Source organism: Schistocerca piceifrons, chromosome 9 (assembly GCF_021461385.2).
Source record: "Schistocerca piceifrons isolate TAMUIC-IGC-003096 chromosome 9, iqSchPice1.1, whole genome shotgun sequence".
Classification (NCBI taxonomy): domain Eukaryota; kingdom Metazoa; phylum Arthropoda; class Insecta; order Orthoptera; family Acrididae; genus Schistocerca; species Schistocerca piceifrons.
This window is the reverse complement of record NC_060146.1, coordinates 40,388,026-40,407,114: the sequence shown is the minus strand read 5'-3', so window position 1 is coordinate 40,407,114 and position 19,089 is coordinate 40,388,026. Positions and strand designations below refer to the sequence as shown.

The 19,089-nt window shown below is 45.7% G+C and overlaps 1 protein-coding gene and 1 pseudogene across 1 annotated transcript in view; one reads left to right on the top strand and one right to left on the bottom strand.

Annotated features, from left to right (window-relative positions):
- The window catches only part of LOC124716676 (hapless 2-like), a 61,616-nt gene that overhangs the window by 661 nt on the left and 41,866 nt on the right, over positions 1-19,089 (top strand). The window contains exon 2 of the mRNA XM_047243214.1: positions 2,983-3,213. Within this exon, the coding sequence (XP_047099170.1) occupies positions 2,983-3,213 (231 nt within the window). The remainder of the gene's footprint in view (positions 1-2,982; positions 3,214-19,089) is intronic.
- On the bottom strand, positions 2,612-2,728 carry LOC124717600 (annotated as a pseudogene).

The window sequence follows — 19,089 nt, the reverse complement described above, 5'->3', positions numbered from 1 at the left end:
AATATGGGGACTAAACCACAGGCGAAATCATTTTGTCTTTGGAATTTGCGCCTAGTCAATATTGTTGAAGTGCAATGTGCACTCCGCCATCGATTCAGATCCATGACTGGCATACAACGTTCTTGGAAGATGGTTGCAAATAAAAAGGAAAGAGCATTGATCGGCCAAGTACGTGTGATGAAAATGTCGAGCGTGTCCGAGATGCGTTCACGCGGATCCCTCGGAATTCCACAAAACGGGCAGGCCAGGATCTTCAACTTCCTGAAACAACGCTGTGTCGTGTTCTGAAACGAGGCCGTTGGCTTTGAGTCTGATGCATATCACACCATCCATTGTTGCATATGAAGTTTAGCTGAGAAACTGAATTTTTCTTTGGACTGGGGAAGAGGTCACTATCAGTCTCCATTGACGAGAAAGATCCTTACAAAAAATCTAATTGGTTTGTAGGAACAAAACAGAAGAAATTTCATGTCTATTTTCATACTAGCAAATTCTCTTTTCACTAGGTATCGATTACTTCTTAAGCGTTACAGTCCTGGATTGGAGAAAAAAAAAGCTATAGCTTCAGCTACACCGACGTAGATAAAGAAAGTTCCATATGTTAACTATATCGCAAAATTATGCTCTCTCTAGCAAATTTTCTTTTCACTAGGTATCGATGACTTTTTAAACGTTGCAGTCCTGGAATGAAAAGAAAATAAATAAATAAAAGCTCTAGCTTGAGCTACACCGACGTAGATAAGAAAGTTCCGTATGTTAACCATATGGCAAATCCTGCTCTCTTTGTACGCTGTTATCTGCCAAAATCTCGTTTCGATATTTGAAATGGTTTAGGAGATGCAAGGTGTGTGCTGCATAAAATTCACTTTCTCGACACTGGAGACCGATGGAGACCTCCTCCCTATCCTAAAGAAAAATTCAATATGTTACCTAAATTTCATAAGCAGCAATATATGGTGTAATATGCACAAAGCGCAAAATCATACCGACCCCAATTTTTCAATGCAAACTTTCATGACTTCGTGCTGAGTCCTACTTTTATGCAAATATCACAATAAGCATGAACATCAGCGACATGGTGGGCATATTGAGGCGTAGCGCCGTATAACGATCCTGCCTTGGAGGCGGTTAAGTGGGAGATGCGACTCAGAGCTGGATAGAGACAGATGGTGACGCGAGACGGGACGCGCACGTAGTTTGTGTATCAGAGGACAATATTGGATAGGGGATTGATTTAGTTTCGATTGTGCCCACTAGAGTGCACTAAAGTAAAAGAATGTTGTTCATAAACTGTTCTAGTATTTTCACAAAGTGTTATTATGTCTTTTTGTGTATGTAAAATGTTATAAATGTGTTTTAGCAGTATGAATGATGCGTGAGTGTGGTTTAAGGTTAATATGAAGATAATTGTTTAACGAGTTATGTAGTAGGATTTAGTGTGGGAACATTTCGAAGAAACATGGATATGGGCAAAGGGGATTTTTGTAGAATAGATCTGTAAAGTAAGTTTATCGTAAAAGGAAAGTTAATTCAGGTATAAATAACAATAGTAAATAACTTTATGCATAAGCAAAACTTCAGCATATTACATAATTACGTCGGTAAAAAGTGCAGTCGTAAGGTTTACTATTTTGCGATTGGTTATTGATGAAAAGCGCGGACTGACGTGGGAGAGTGTTGTTTTGCTATTGGCTGCCGAGTAAAGTGACCAATGGTAAAGCAGTATTCTTCGCGCGTCTTTATCTGCTGGTAGAGAAGACTTATTCTAGAAAAGAGACGGAGCCTAGCCATGAAAGAGGTCGGACGTGTGTAGTAGTAGTTCCGATGGAAACGATAGGTTGCCGGATCTAGCAGTGTTTCATACATCAAAAGGGTGGTAAAGTGACGGCATAATTATTCCAAATGGGCGTGTACATATTTCGGAATTTTTAAGTGAATTTTGTGACGAGAAAAGACATATATTCCGCGTGGCATATTGAGCAGGTCGGTGGCTAAAAACTGCGACTGCATTAGGTACCGACAGACTTAATATTTGACGAGCATTCTCATTTAAAAACAATCAGTAACTTTGTAGCTATTACGTTTTCGGGAAGTGCAACACCATATACTTGCTAACGTGAGTGAAAGGGATTGTGGGTGACTGTGTTAAGACTAGCACGGGTTTGGCAATGATACATGCTCACCTAAGTTTCAGAATATTGAGGACAAAATTTTCAACCTTTCAATTCGTGTGAAAACTTTCTCCCGAAACATAGATTAGTGACTTTAATTGCAGCCTGGTTCACGTCGAAGTACAGTAGGTTTCGCTCGGCTTCCCTACTGATGATATGCCGAGACAATGTTCGCAGGCAGGTGCAGGTACGTCGTAAAGGGACGGAAAGAACCGCGCCGCCGCAACTTCACCATGAAGCACTCCGTCTTCAGGCCACAAGCGGCCTATAGGGACCATCCGACCGCCGTGTCATCCTCAGTTAAGGATGCGAATAGGAGGGGCATGTGGTCAGCACACCGCTCTCCCAGTTGTTATGATGGATTTCTTTGACCGGAGCCGCTACTATTCGGTCGAGTAGCTCCTCAATTGGCATCACGAGGCTGTGTGCACCCCGAAAAATGGCAACAGCGCATGGCGGCCGGACGGTCAGCCATCCAAGTGCCGGCCACGCCCGACAGCGCTTAACTTCGGTGATCTCACGGGAACCGGTGTTTCCACTGCGGCAAGGCCGTTGCCAACTTCACCATGAAGCTGACAAATAACACTATATATAACGTAAAAATCGACTGTTTTACCGAAAAATCTCTAAAAAATTATGTGAGAAAGACTGTAGGGTTCACAGAGCGGTCGTGACGTTGTAACGAGACTGCTGCACCTTGACGAGCAGGCTGGGCAGCGTTCTGTATGTGCACCGTTACGCGTGTACAGCTGCACTAGACAGTGTGGCGAGTCGACACGCTTTTTTCATTTCTTACACTCATTCTTAAAAGCTCTCTGAGAGTGAGAACCTCCCAGAGCAGTTTAAGAGAGTGCCAGCGGAAGCGGCTGGCCTGGACGCCTCCGGCGGCGGCCGGAGCTGTAATTGGGACCGGCTGTCCACCTGGGGCCACCAGCCACCAGCCAGACGACTACCGACTGGACCGGCCGGAGCAAATTACACGTCGCTGTGTGGTCTACTGGCCAGCTGGGGGGACGGCCACGGCCACCATCGATCTGCCTCGGTGTGCCCGTCTACTCGCTAGACGACTTTCATGATCGCCTAGTGACACACACACAAGCCACACCAGAAACTGGGAAGCGGGGCCAAATTTCTAGTAGTTTACTGTCGAGTTGAGATTTTCACAAATGTTTTATTCGTACAGAAACTAGCAGTACGGCAATAAACAGCCTTTTCAACACGCCGCTAACGGCAATCAAGTAATTTATACCAATACAACAATTTTACAAAAATTTAAAGAACATTAGTAAACAGGCTACTAAAGTAAATACAAAACTTTGTTAATAAAGTATCGTGAGGTAGTTAAGCTACCAACACCGCCATTAAAAAATTAAACAGGTCGCACCAAACACACGATTAATGGCAATAAAAGGAATTTACAAACTTGGAGGAATTTAAAAAAAATTAAACAAAAGTGTCCTGAAATATCATTAGAACATACACTAATAGATATGACAGACCCGTGTAGGGCGGCCACAAATCACCCACTCAGGGATGCTCAGGCTAGACAGAATACTGAACAATTTAAATACACCCGTAAACACAACTGTCACTCTCAGGTTGGTCACTGCACCGACTTTTAGCCAGCGAAAACTTGTAATAAGATGGCTTAACTTGCTGACAGAATTAGAGCTAACCTCGTGCAAAGAAACATTACACCACACAGTCCTGAATGAGCGACCACATGATCAACCAACAAGAAGCACGAATTTACTCATAACCCACGACAGAATATCGAAACAATTAAACTGCCAAAACAATACCTCCCATCGGACAGTAACGAGAGGAGGAGGAAACATCACTGTCTTCAATTACACCGGTGCCAGGGACAGGAAACCCGGTCGCCGGAGGCCACAAGGCAGAAGAGACGCAGGTTACAGAAAATTATTACTTAATGATTAAACCTTCCATGAACTTAACTTGCAATTATGCTCGAACAGGCAGTACACGACCTCCGATGGCAAGGATCCACACATCCGACCGCGCACGCGTCGCCAGCGTACCCAACACGCCACGGTCTCGCGACAACACGCTCTGTCACCGGAGTTCACGTCTTCTCTGCAACGTTGACGGGTAGTGACCGCTCCTTCATGTTAGGTGTCTCCTTTTAAACTCCAGTGTTGAAACGGAGAATTGAAGGAAGCTTGTTAACGTCCCACCAAGACTAAATGAACAGCAACTAATCGTGGGGCGATTCTGTCTACAACCAACACGCGGGGAACTCTTCCGTCAACTCGACCCGCTCGTTACACACAACCGACACACATCACGTGGCGACTCGGTACAACACACCACGCCTGCTTCGCGCTGGAGAGCCACACTGCCCTCCCGTGTCCACCACTCTCTCTCTGCGCGCCACGCCCCTACTTCCGCGCCACCACACGAGGTTACAACCGGTCAAGGATCTCACTTCCTCCATAGCAGTTTCCTGGAACCAAAAACGCAGAGGGAAAAGGCAACCAAGCAGCCCCTTAATGACAGACAACATATCAAACAAACATGTCAGGGAAAGAAAAGGAAAACCAATGCAATCTAAACACAAGGTGTAGCACGAGTCGATACACGGCTCACGTAGTACTATCTTCCTGAAGAATGAATATCTCCTAACTAGGAATTAACACGTTTCCAGCAAGTATTGGCCTTATATAACACCAACAAAAAAAAAAAAAAAAACTTACCACGCGGGTATTAACGGAATGGGACGAAAATCCGTAGATGCGATGTACGCGTAAAGACAAAGAAAGGAATACAATTTCAGAAATATTGGATGATTTATTCAAGAGAAAGATGTTCACCAATTAATCAAGTTAATAATGTGTTGGTCCACGTCTGGCAATTGTGTAAGCAGTTATTTGACTTGACAATCACTGACAGAGTTGTTGGATGTCCTACTGAAAGATATCGTCCTCGATGGTGAGTGTCCATCGGAGGTGAGGGTACCATCTGGAGTGCCCCAGGGAAGTGTGGCAGGTCCGCTGTTGTTTTCTATCTACATAAATGATCTTTTGGATAGGGTGGATAGCAATGTGCGGCTGTTTGCTGATGAAGCTGTGGTGTACGGGAAGGTGTCGTCGTTGAGTGACTGTAGGAGGATACAAGATGACTTGGACACGATTTGTGACTGGTGTAAAGAACGGCAGCTAACTCTAAATACAGATAAATGTAAATTAATGCAGATGAATAGGTAAAAGAATCCCGTAATGTTTGAATACCCCATTAGTAGTGTAGCGCTTGACACAGTCACATCGATTAAATATTTGGGCGTAACATTGCAGAGCGATATGAAGTGGGACAAGCATGTAATGGCAGTTGTGGGGAAGGGGGATAGTCGTCTTCGGTTCATTGGTAGAATTTTGGGAAAATGTAGTTCATCTGTAAAGGAGACCGCTTATAAAACACTAATACGACCTATTCTTGAGTACTGCTCGAGCGATTGGGATCCCTATCAGGTCGGATTGAGGGAGGACATAGAAGCAATTCAGAGGCGGGCTGCTAGATTTGTTACTGGTAGGTTTGATCATCACGCGAGTGTTACGGAAATGCTTCAGGAACTCGGGTGGGAGTCTCTGGAGGAAAGGAGGCGTTCTTTTCGTGAATCGCTGCTGAGGAAATTTAGAGAACCATCATTTCAGGCTGACTGCAGTACAATTTTACTGTCGCCAACTTATATTTCGCGGAAAGACCACAAAGATAAGATAAGAGAGGTCAGGGCTTGTACAGAGGGATATAGGCAGTCATTTTTCCCTCGCTCTGTTTGGGAGTCGAACAGGGAGAGAAGATGCTAGTTGTGGTACGAAGTACCCTCTGCCACGCACCGTATGGTGGATTGCGGAGTACGTATGTAGATGTAGATGTAGAAATTCTGTCACAGTGATGCGTCAGATCGTCAAACTCCCGAGATTGTCGGAGAGTTGTGCACATAACGCTCCAAACATTATCTATGGAAAGAGATCCGGCGAACTCGCTGGCAGGTACAAAGACAAGCAGTAGAAACTCCCACCGTGCGTAAGAGGCTATTATCTTACCGAAACGTAAGGCCATGATAACTTGCCACGAAGGGCTACAAAATGGGGTGAAGAATATCGTCTGCGTGTGCTGCAAGGGAACCGCAGATGCTACGAAAGGAGCCCTGCTGTGGCAGCCCACACTATCACTCCTGGTTGTCAAGGTGTACGGCGTGAAACAGTCAGGTGGGCGCCCCACTACCGTCCAGGGCGTCTGCTGACGCGTTTTCGGCCTGAAATTTAATTGACTGGAGTAGAACTGACTTCAGCGATGCCTCCTGCTTCGGATGCAGCCATGATGAACTGCGATTTTTGCACTTGTGTGCGCGCTGCAACCACTAGAGGTCGTTCAAAAACATTTGAAGAAATGTGAACGTGATTCGAGGCACCAAAAGGTGCTCCACAATCGCAATTATTTTATGTCCTTCCGTGACGGGATCGCAGGGGGATGCAACATTGACACCTGCGCGAATAAAACGGCATAGCCTCCTTCTAAAATATTAACAGAATCTTTCGTCGGTTCTTGCGAGAAGAACATTATAATAAATGATAAGCACCAGTTTGCTTTTGTTCTACAATATTACTTTTATTGTTAACCGGTTTTCGGCTAACAAGGCCATCTTCAGACATTTACTGACTATTATCGCCAAAGAAGTTAAATGTTTGCAGACAACATTGGAAGAGAAGTACCACATCTAGACTGAAGTAGAAACATACAGTAAGTAATATCTTTGCAATGAAAAAGTAAAAACTGAACAGTACATAAATAACAATGCAGTAGACAGGAAAACCTTTAGCACAAAATAGGAATAGCATGCCTACATAACAGTTTCTATTAATAAACAAAACTAATAAAATAAAATAAAATTAGTACTAGACAAGGCTGCATCAGGAGGTATGAAACATGGAGAGTGATTCACAACAAATTAAAAGAAGAGACAGTTATCAATGTAAATACAGAATACATAAGGAACTTAAGCAATATCAATAAGATAAACAGAAATAAATAAATGCAGGAAAATGGAGATGTTTGAGGGAACCTACAGTTTGAGAGTGTGGTGGTACTGCATTTTACCATTAACATTATAATCAAAGCAGTGGCTGTGTAACAGTTTTCACTAAATGAATGAGCAAAGTAAAATATGAGCAGTATTTGATGAGACAACTACAAGGGGTGTTAAACATGCACAGTAATACAAATACCAGTTAAAAGAAAGCCGTAACTATTGAAACTACAGTCTATGTGGAATACAAAGACAACTTAAACGAAACAAAACAACTTAATGAATACAGAAAATGGGAATACGTAGGAAGAGAGAGTGTGGGAAGTAATGAACAACGAAGATGATTACATAAAGTTTAGGAGATGGGAAGTGTTGAGCTGTGTCAGGTCATTTAGGATGAGGTCTGGACTGTGAGCAAGATGTTTGTTAATTGCCAGGGCTTCCAGCAGGTTGAGTTTATGGCCCTTGTTTGCTAAGTGACGTACATGGGACATTGGCTGGTAGTTGTGACCCCTCACTCAGTACATGCCCATCAAATGCAGAGTCTGAATTCTGCGACCTCCAGCTGCGTTCATGTTCAGCCAGCCTAGTTGATATGTCTCTGTCTGACTGATCAATGTAAAATTTGTCACAATCAGAACAGATGATTTTGTATACCCCACTGTTGGCTAATAACTGGATCTTGTCTTTGCTATTAAAAACACACTGGGCTGTCGTGTTCGTGACATAGTAGGAAAGTCTATACTTGCAGGATTTCACTGCTTTGGCTACAATCTGCGATACCTGACCTAGAAATGGTAGTGTAGACCATTTCTTGCAGACAGTGGATGGAGAAGCAGATGGGGCATAGAGGAGGGGTATAATTTTCCGTCTTTGTTTCCTGTGCATCTAAAATCCTCCAGTTCGGCAAAACCGCTACACTGCAGCTCTTGTGGCCGATACTAGGCCATACAGAATCTGAGGCTGTCGAAGGGGTCGCCGCCTACGACTTCGTCACGGGTTCTGTCTGCACAGATACATTTTTAAAATTTTTGATACGGGTGGACGGGAGCCACCTAAGATTTTGCAGAACTGGGGATCTTAGAAGGACCCTTTGTCGCTTTATTCCTGCGTGTGCCTCTATCGCGCCACAGGAAGACACAAAATAGTTGAGCTGCAAAAGCGTAAGCACCCTTCGCTGTTTCCGATAACGCTCAAGCTCGTCAAATGGTTATGAGCGGTCCCTACTGGTTTCAACCAATATACGAGAGCTGCACTGTGGTCGTGCTGCAATGCAAACGAGTACGCTCACGTTCTATGGCGATGCAGCCCCATAATGACCTTAAAGATGGCTGAAGCAGCTGAAGCGCCCGAAGTTCCGAAGAACGTCTTCCTGTTGCTCACTGCACTGCTGTCTTTTTAGACCGCGAAATGTATGCGAATCGAAGCCCAAGGGGAAGGGGTGCCCTTTATGCCACCCCGCACTGTCTCAGTGCCTATTCTGTGCGGTGGTGTGTCTCGCCGACTCATAAGAAATCCGCGCGATTTCAATACTAGGCAACGTGGTTCTGGCCTCCAGTGCAGAAGCTGCAATGTGGGTACGAGAGTATGTGACGACCTGCCGATCGTGTGCTAAGTCCACGGTGGCTATGAGCAGAATTGTGGTGAAATTTGGTGTCAATGTGACATCGTTCATCCACTTTACACGTCACAGGGACTTCCGAGCTGTGGCCTTTCTCCTTACATTTCTTGCAACATCAAGCGTCGTCGAGCCCGAGGGATCCAAGTTTTTGCACCAATAAATAAGACGGCAGTACGCACCTTTGAGCCAAGTTCCAAATTTAAGAATGCCAACGGGTAGGAATTACGGGATTTTGAAAAAGTGATGGTTTAATTCTGTTGCACAGTGTGTGTGTGGCGCCACAATTTGAGCTGCCCGGCGTGTCTGTTTCTCTCTCTCTGTGCGTACGTATAAATACGAGGGGCGTTCAGAAAGTAGGCTCCGATCGATCGCTAAATGGAAACGACTATGAAAATCCGATAAAGCTTTGCACAGATGTGTTGGGTAGTGTCTCTAGTATAACCCCAGTTAGCATCACGTCGCTCTTCTCATTTCTGAGCTCGCAGTGAGTGCGTAAAGATGTCTAGAAAATAGTGTCTGCCGTTAAGTACGAGGGCCTGGTGAGAAATTTCGCCTGAAGCTATGCAGCTAACATTACATAACTGTCGTGCTGTTTCTTCTTCAAGACAATTCTCAGCCGCATTCTGCAGGGGCAATGAAGATGCTCCTGCATCGTTTTCAAATGGAAATGTTAGATTACCCACAATACAGTCCGCAATTGTCTCCCCCTGAGTTTCATCTCTGGTCACATGAACCGCTGTCTTTGAAGACAACATTTTGACACAGACAAAGAGGTGTAGGCCAGCATGGAGAATTGGCGGAAAGCACTGGCGGCTGCCTTCTATGATGAGGCTATTGAAAAGTTGGTACAACGCTATGACAAAAGTCTAAGTCAGAACGGCGACTACGTAGAGAAGTAGCTGAAAGGTGTAGCTAATTGTTAGAAGTAAAACATTCCTGATGTTCACTGTGGTTTCAATTTGGCAATCAATCGGAGCTTACTTTCTGAACAGGCCTCGTACATAGCATAACTAACAGTAGACACTGCAGACACTCGTGCAACTTGTCGAGTATCGGACCAGCTGTGTGACTAGATTTACACTGCAGCGCCAAAGATACTGGTATAGGGATGCAGACTCTAATACGGAGATACGTAAACAGGTAGAATCTGGCGCTGCGGTCGGCAACGGCTATATAACGCAACAAGTATCTGGTGCAGTTGTTACATCGTTTACTGCTGCTTCAATGGCAGGTTATCAAGATTTAAGTGACTCTGTGGTGTTATAGGCGGCGCACGGTCCATGGGACAGAGCATCTCCGAGGTGGCGATGAAGTAGGGATTTTCCCGTACGTATACCGTGAATATTAGAAATCCGGTGAAACAAAAAATCTCCATCACTGCAGCCAGAAAGAGATCCTGCAAGAACTGGACCAACTATGACTGAAGAGAATTGTTCAACGTGACAGAAGTGCACCCCTTACGCAAATTTCCGCAGATATCTATGCTGGGCTATCAACAAGTGTCAGCATGCGAACCATTCAATCAAATTTCATTGATATGGGGTTTCGTAGCCGAAAGCGCACTCGTGTACTCTCGACAACAGCACGACGCAAAGCTTTACGCCTCGTCTGGGCGCGTCAATATCGACATTGATGACCGGTAACGTGTTGCCTGGGTGGATGAGTCTCGTGTATCTGTATCACGCGGATGGACGTGTACGGGTATGGAGACAAACTCATGAATCTATCACGGACTCTGCACGTCAGCAGCGGACTGTTCAAGCTGGTGGAGGCTCTGTAATAGTGTGGGGCGATTGCAGTTGGAGTGATATGGAACCTCTGATACGTCTAGATAAGACTCTGGCAGGTAAACTGGAAATTTGTGGTAAGGATTATGGGACCAAACTGCTGAGGTCATCGGTTCCTAGGCTTAAGCACTACTTAATCTTAAACTAACGTACGCTAAGAACAACACACACACTCACACACACATCCATGCCCGAGGGCCGACTCGAACCTTCGACGGGGGAAGCCGCGCGAACCGTAATAAGACGCCATAGACCGCGCGGCTACCCCGCGCGGCGACTCTGGCAGGTGTCAAGTACGTAACCAAGCATCCTGTCTGATCACCTGCGTCCATTCATGTCCACTGTCCATTCCGGCGGTCTTGGGACACCCCACACGGCCAGAAGTTCTACAGAGGGGCTCCAGGAAGACTCTTCTGAGTTTAAACACTTTCGCTGACCACCACACTCCCCAGATATGAACATTATTGAGCATTATGCCTTGCAACATGCTGCTCAGAAGAGATCTTCACCCCCTCTTACGGATTTATGGACAGCCCTGCAGGATTCATGGTGTCACTCCCCTCCAGCACTAGTTGACATTGCCCGCATCTCGTGGTCGTGCGGTAGCGTTCTCGCTTCCCACGCCCGGGTTCCCGGGTTCGATTCCCGGCGGGGTCAGGGATTTTCTCTGCCTCGTGATGGCTGGGTGTTGTGTGCTGTCCTTAGGTTAGTTAGGTTTAATTAGTTCTAAGTTCTAGGCGACTGATGACCTCAGCAGTTGAGTCGCATAGTGCTCAGAGCCATTTGAACCATTTGAACTAGTTGACATTAGTCGAGTCCATGCCACGTCATTTCTGCGTACTCGCGGAGGCCCTGCACGGTATTTGGCATGCGTACCCGTTTCTTTGTCTCCTCAGTGGCTGCTGTAGCGAAGTAAGTGCACAGCATGCGATTTTCCACTATCTGCTTTGAAAGAAAACACCACAGTCACCCGCAAGAGAGGCCACAGCCAGCGGCTGCTGTCCAAATTACCAGCTATGCCAAACACAAGTGTTCGTGTTCTCCAATGTCACCCCACGCCGTTGTACCCAAATGAATACCGTCCATACACGTGTACGTTCATAGTGACGCTGTACGTAAAACATCAAGTTGCCTGAAAGAACGATTATTTTTAACACACGTGTCCAGTGTTGTCATTAGGCGAATCACTTTCGGGAGCATCTCTGTCTCTGCATCGAGAAAAGCCGCAAAAATGGCCGCCGTGCAGACAGTCCGTTGTGCTTGAGACTTGCTCGATACTTATCTTGCTCCAAACAATTTCAGTTCCTCGCTAAAGGTACTTGATGTGCTTGTAGGGTCCTGCACACCTGAGCGAAGAGGATGTCCTTCTTCTAGTTGTGTGGGACCGATGATATCCTGCATGGTGTTTTGTGTGACCCTTCTACATCCACTGATACGGTATTCGCACGACAAATGTGGGATCCTGACCAACAACCGTGTCGCTACGCCACGGTTGTACCACTATCGAACTCCGATGCGTGCTCGTTGACTTTTCCCCTTCAACACAAGACGATCTTCCCACGAACAACCAACATCCACATGCGATATCTCAATGACAACCCGCTGCATTTTAGCTACGCTATCTGAACAAAAATATCTGTACCCCTGTTAGTGGGGATACCACCCTCCACCTTTATGGCGGATTTAACTCTCCTGGCGACATTTTAAATGAGGTGTCTCCACGTCTGTGCAGGAATGACATATTCTTCTTCTTCAAGAGCCGAAAACAGAGAAAAAATATCGATGCTCAACCCCAGAGTCTGCATCGAACTCGGCGTTCTAGCTCATCCGAGAGGTGTTCCATTGGGTTCGGGTCGGAACTCAAAGTAGGCCACTGCAATTGGGCAATGTTTTTGTCCACAAATCACGGTCTTAAAGATGCTGCTTTATGACAGGGTGCATTGTCATACTGATAGATTCATCACTTCCAGCCGGCAGGTGTGGCCGAGCGGTTCTAGGAGCTACAGTCTGGAACCGCGCTGCTGCTACGGTCGCAGGTTCGAATCCTGCCTCGGGCATGGATGTGTGTGATGTCCTTAGGTTAGTTATATTTAAGTAGTTCTATGTCTAGGGGACCGATGACCTCAGAAGTTGAGTCCCATAGTGCTCAGAGCCATTTGAACCATCACTTCCAAACTGTTCCTCTATGGTGCGCGGTTAATGCTGTTCATATGCCTCAGCGTTTACCGTTTTCTTAAGCGCAGTAAGGCGACCTCACCGCATACCGTAATACCATCTCCCCCTCACTGCTCTGTTGGCACTACATATAACAGCAGGCGACATTCTCCAAATATTCCCCCAATACCAGATCCTTCCACCGGATTTCCTCAGGGTGCAGCGTTGAAACGTCCCTGATCGATTTGTTATTGAGGTGACATCCAATGACTACTCCACGTTCGAAGTCATTGAAGTCTTCTGACCGAACCGTCCTTCCTTCGCGGGCCGCTATGGTCGAGCGGTTCTAGGCGCTTCAGTCCGGAACCGCGCTGCTGCTACGGTCGCAGGTTCGAATCCTGCCTCGGGCATGGAAGTGTGTGATGTCCTTAGGTTAGTTAGGTTTAAGTAGTTCTAAGATCTAGGGGACTGATGACAGATGTTAAGTCCCATAGTGCTCAGAGCTATTTTAACCATCCTTCCTTCACTGCTTCTCTACTGACAACACAATACTCTTAGCCTCTTTTTATGCTGGCGTGTTCGCTACTCATGACATCCAGTGGCCAATTCCGCATTAAATAGGGATCTCCGGATACTTTCATTAGATAGTGTATAGTGTACATGGCGTTATTCGAACTGCTTTTGTGCAGTACCGCTGAAATGCTACTCATTTCCATATCCAGAAGGATGTACAAGGACGTGCTGGAAAGTAATACCTCCGAATTCTTTATGTGAAAACTCTTAACGGTATCTAAATAAAACAAACGTTATTAACATTCTACATCTTTACTCTTAATGTCCACATATTTTCAGCACCTTCTCCTTCAGCAGACGATGCCATACCCCACTCGGGCGCTGTGACATATGTAACAAACCGACACATTGGTTTCACTGTCTTCGATCATCCTCCGCACAGTCCTGACTTCGCCCATCCGATTTCAATCTGTTTCCAAAACTTACAGAACGTCCCCGAGGACACTTTGACAGTCACGAAACGGTGCAAGCAGAGGTGACGTTGTGGTTACGTCAACAAAGTCAAACACGGTACAGTGACAGTACCAACACACTATCTCTCGTTGGGAGATGACTATGTTGACAAGTAAACACGTAGACCTGCAGAAGAAGATCATGGTGATGATTGGTTTGTGGGGCGCTCAACAGCGCAGACATCAGCGCCCGTACAAAGTCCCAATTTTTACACAGTCCAATTTTTTACACAGTCCAATTGAACCACTGTGACGAATGATGATGAAGATGATGATGAAATGATATTGACAACACAAATACCCAGTCCCCGGGCAGAGAAAAATCCCCAACCTGACCGGGAATTGAACGCAGGATCCCGTGATCCAGAGGCAGCAACGCTAGTCATTACACTACGAGCTGCACAGCCTGAAGAAGAAAGATGTGAATTTTAATGACATCTGTTTTATTCAAAAAGCTTTAAGAGTTTTAATATAAAAAAATCGGAGCCATTAATTTTGAGCGCGCCCTTATGGTATTATCCTCGTCAGTTTCACTTTTGCTGTATACGGCCTTAATGGTGTAATTTTACGGCCGGCATTACAGTACCAAATTTTCTTGACATAGAAATGTTATCAAATATTCATCATATTTTCTTTGCCGCCCGGAGTGGCCGTGCGGTTCTATGCGCTACATTCTGGAACCGCGCGACCGCTACGGCCGCAGGTTCGAATCCTGCCTCGGGCATGGATGTGTGTGATGTCCTTAGGTTAGTTAGGTTTAATTAGTTCTGAGTTTTAGGCGACTGATGACCTCAGAAGTTAAATCGCATAACGCTCAGAGCCATTTGAACCAGCCATATTTTCTATGACAAAAATACCTGACGTGTCGCAAATAAGGTCATTGCACAGTCATTAAATTTTCTTTGACAAAGATCTTTGACGTCATAGATGCTTAAGAATTGGGAAAGAAGTCGTATTATTGCGCTCTGGCGTTTCGTATTCCAGAACAACATCGTATTTACATGTAGAAGAGAAGCAGGAGAAAAGACAAAGTGTGTGGGTGAAGGCGAGGGTTTCACGGTGAGATGCTAAAAGAATTGAACAAAATCTCTTACGGGAGCCTCGTCGGGGACGTAAAGTCTTATGAAAATTGCTTGCGAAAGAGCTACAGTATACTCGTATTTCAATATGTGCTCAAGAAAGTGGCTCCTCGTATTACGGAGCAGAAAGCCCACCTCAAAAATGCTACATCCGTAAGAGACGGACTTACCGTGACACTGCGATTTCTTGCAACATGAGAAAGCAACTCTTATTTGGCGTATGGCTATCGAATACTTCAGTGCACATGAGTACAATAATACCAGAAACGTGTGAAGCTATTTATAAAGCACTGGAGGCGGAACAACTGAGGGCAAATAAGTGTCTAGTACATGCTATGACCATTAAGGAAATAATTTTTATTCTCACAAAAATTTTAGATTTTCACCTTCATCTGTTCTGGGGTACAACGGTCGTACTTCACGGCTATTGGCCTCCGCAAGCTTTTCGTAGCTCTCTCTTCTTCTCATTCTAATTTTTGCATTCGGAATGCCTCAAGTTATACAGTGATTCATCTGCCTCCTACATGCATAGAATTTCGCTGAAGAGGCGATACACCGTGTAAATGTAGAAGGTGAGTTGATGAACATTAGATGTCAGAGAGCTTGATTTCCAAGCAATTACGTTCCTCTATACCGATAACAGAAGAACGATCTCTTTCATAAAATCTAACGTGAGGCACTAGATCTGGTCAAAGAAAATGTGGCTAGGCGTAATTCCTTATAATACAATCAAATTATATTGGCAAAGAAACTTTGTCAAAGAAAATCTGACAATGTAATACAGGCCTAGTGCACGCCAGTGTGCTAAGATTAATTCTAGAATAAAAACTGGTATACCCATTATCATCCTTCAGTAGCGCGGACACATAAGCGCGCATAAAACATGACCAGTATTTAACAATACGCTGCTCACTTTACGCAGAACGCAGAGAGGGGGAGGCGCACGTGTAGACCGAGAAGGAAAGGCCGGAGAAGGGGACGAAGTGGAGCTGCGGTCGGCTTGCAGACGCAGCCGTCAGTGACTACCGGGGACCGCTAATCAGCTTTGCTACGCGGCGGCTGGCCAGGTGCTTTGGTCAGATTAACGCAGCCATTTCTCTGCTCCGCAGACCAAAGCAAATTAGCGAATCCTGGCGGCCCAATTACATGACACAAGCCTCGCAGTCGCCAAAAGGCCTTGCGATGTAACACAGCCATCAAAACGTCATCTACAACATCGTATCTTCGCCTGCGAATACGAAACAAGACATTGATTTTTCTCGGTCAATCCATACTTGTCACTGATGGTTAAAAGGCATCCGAAAGTTTTGTTCGCGAGTTCTGAATTACCTAGTCCGCACGCACAGACTCACTCCCTGAAGTCAAGATCTGGCTTGAAGTCAAGAGGTGTGCACCCACCTTATGAAATACACTACTGGCTATCAAAATTGCTACACCAAGAAGAAATGCAAATGATAAAGGGCTATTCATTGGACAAATACATTATACTAGAACTGACATGTGATTACATTTTCACGCAATTTGGGGGCATAGATCCTGACAAATCAGTACCCACAAAAACCAACTCTGGCCGTAATAACGGCCTTGATACGCATGGGCATTGAGTCAAACACAGCTTGGATGGCGTGTACAGATACAGCTGCCCATGCAGCTTCAACACGATACCACAGCTCATCAAGAGTAGTGACTGGCGGAATGTGACGAGCCAGTTGCTCGGCCACCATTGACCAGACGTTTTCAATTGGTGGGAGATCTGGAGAATGTGCTGGCCAGGGCAGCAGACGAACATTTTCTGTATCCAGAAAGGCCCGTACAGGACCTGCAACATGCGGTCGTGCATTATCCTGCTGAAATGTAGGGTTTCACAGGGATCGAATGAAGGGTAGAGCCACGGGTCGTAACACATCTGAAATGTAACGTCCACTGTTCAAAGTGCCGTCAATGCGAACAAGAGGTGACCGAGACGTGTAACCAATCGCACCCCACACCATCACGCCGGGTGATACGCCAGTATGGCAATGACGAATACACGCTTCTAATGTGCGTACACCGCGATGTCGCCAAACACGGATGCGACCATCATGATGCTGTAAACAGAACCTGGATTCATCCGAAAAAAGACGTTTTCCATTCGTGCACCCAGGTTCGTCGCTGAGTACACCATCGCAAGCGCTCCTGTCTGTGATGCAGCGTCAAGGGTAACCGCAGCCATGGTCTCCGAGCTGATAGTCCATGCTGCTGCAAAAGTCGTCGAACTGTTCGTGCAGATGGTTGTTGTCTTGCAAACGTCCCCATCTGTTGACTCAGGGATCGAGACGTGGCAGCACGATCCGTTACAGCCATGCGGATAAGATGTCTGTCATCTCGACTGCTAGTAATACGAGGCCGTTGCGATCCTGCACGGCGTCACGTATTCCATATTCTGCTAACAGTCATTGGATCTCGACCAACGTGAGCAGCAATGTCGCGATACGATAAACCGCAATCACGATAGACTACAATCCGACCTTTATCAAAGTCAGAAACGTGATGGTACGCATTTCTCCTCGTTACACGAGGAATCACAACAACGTTTCACCAGGCAACGCTGGTGAACTGCTGTTTGTGTATGAGAAATCGGTTGCAAACTTTCCTCATGTCAGCACGTTGTAGGTGTCGCCACCGGCGCCAACCTTGTGTGAATGCTCTGAAAAGCTAATCATTTGCATATCACAGCATCTTCTTCCTGTCTGTTGAATTTCGCGTCTATAGGACGTCATCTTCGTGGTGTAGCAATTTTAATGGCCAGTAGTGTATAAAATGTTGGAACAGTGGTGATATGGATGTTGTCGAATATTTAATAGTCAATGTATGTAAGGCAGCTGCTTTATTGATGTCTTTCGAATACATTATCTTCAGAATATCTGCAAAAGGTTGCAAAGGTCAAGAATAGCACAGTGATGATAGCTAAGAGGCAAACAAGAAAATAAAGTGAAGAGTGTGAGAAAAACACCAAGTCTGGAGGGAGAACTTCATACAGGCAGTATCACGTCATGTGAAAACGACGCATCCGAAAACGTAACTGAGTGCAAAATGACTGACATAACAACTGAGATAACAAAGTGACCAATTCGTGGGGCTAGCGGTATAATATCGTAGGGTAGAATGCAGGAGAAATATAGTTTAAACTACAGGGAAGACGTAGAAGTATGGTCGTACACACATTATGTGATCAAAAGTATCCAGACACATGGCTGAAAATGACTTACAAGTTCGTGGCGCCCTCCATCGGTGATGCTGGAATCCCCCCATCGGTAATGCTGGAATTCAGTATGGTGTTCACCCACCCCTAGCCTTGATGCCATCTTCCACTCTCACAGGCATACGTTTAATCAGGTACTGGAACGTTTCTTGGGGAACGGCACGGAATGCTACACAGAGGAGAAGTATCGATGGCTGTCGGTGAGACCTGATACGAAGTCGGCGTTCCAAAACATCCCAAAGGTGTTCTATTGGATTAAGGTCAGGATTCTGTGCATGCCAGTCCATTGCAGGGATGTTACTGTCGTGTAACCACTCCGCCACAGGTTATGCATTATGAACAGGTGCTCGATCGTATTGTAAGATGCAACCGCCATCCCCGAATTTTTCTTCTACAGTGGGAATCAAGAAGGTGCTTAACACATCAGTGTAGGCGTGTGCTGTGATAGTGCCACGCAAAGCAACAAGGAGTGCAAGCCCTCTCCATGAAAAACACAACCACACCATGACACCACAGCCTCAGAATTTTACTGTTGACACTACACACGCTAGCAGGTGACGTTCACAGGGCATTCGCCATACCCACACCCTGCCATCGGATCGCCACATTGTGTACCGTGATTCGTCACTCCACACGACGATTCTCCACTGTTCAGACGTCCAATGTTTACGCTCCTTACACCAAGGGAGGCGTCGTTTGGCATTTACCGACGTGATGTGTAGCTTATGAGCAGCCCCTCGACTATAAAATCCAAATTTTCTCACCTCCGCGTAACTGTCATAGTACTTTCAGTGGATCCTGATGCAGTTTGGAATTCCTGCGTGATGGTCTGGATAGATTTGTGCATATTACACATTACGACCCTCTTCAAGTGTCGGCAGTCACTGTCAGTCAACCGACTTGTACGCTTTTGTGCCGTACGTGTCCCTTCACGTTTCCACTTCACTGTCACATCGGAAACAAT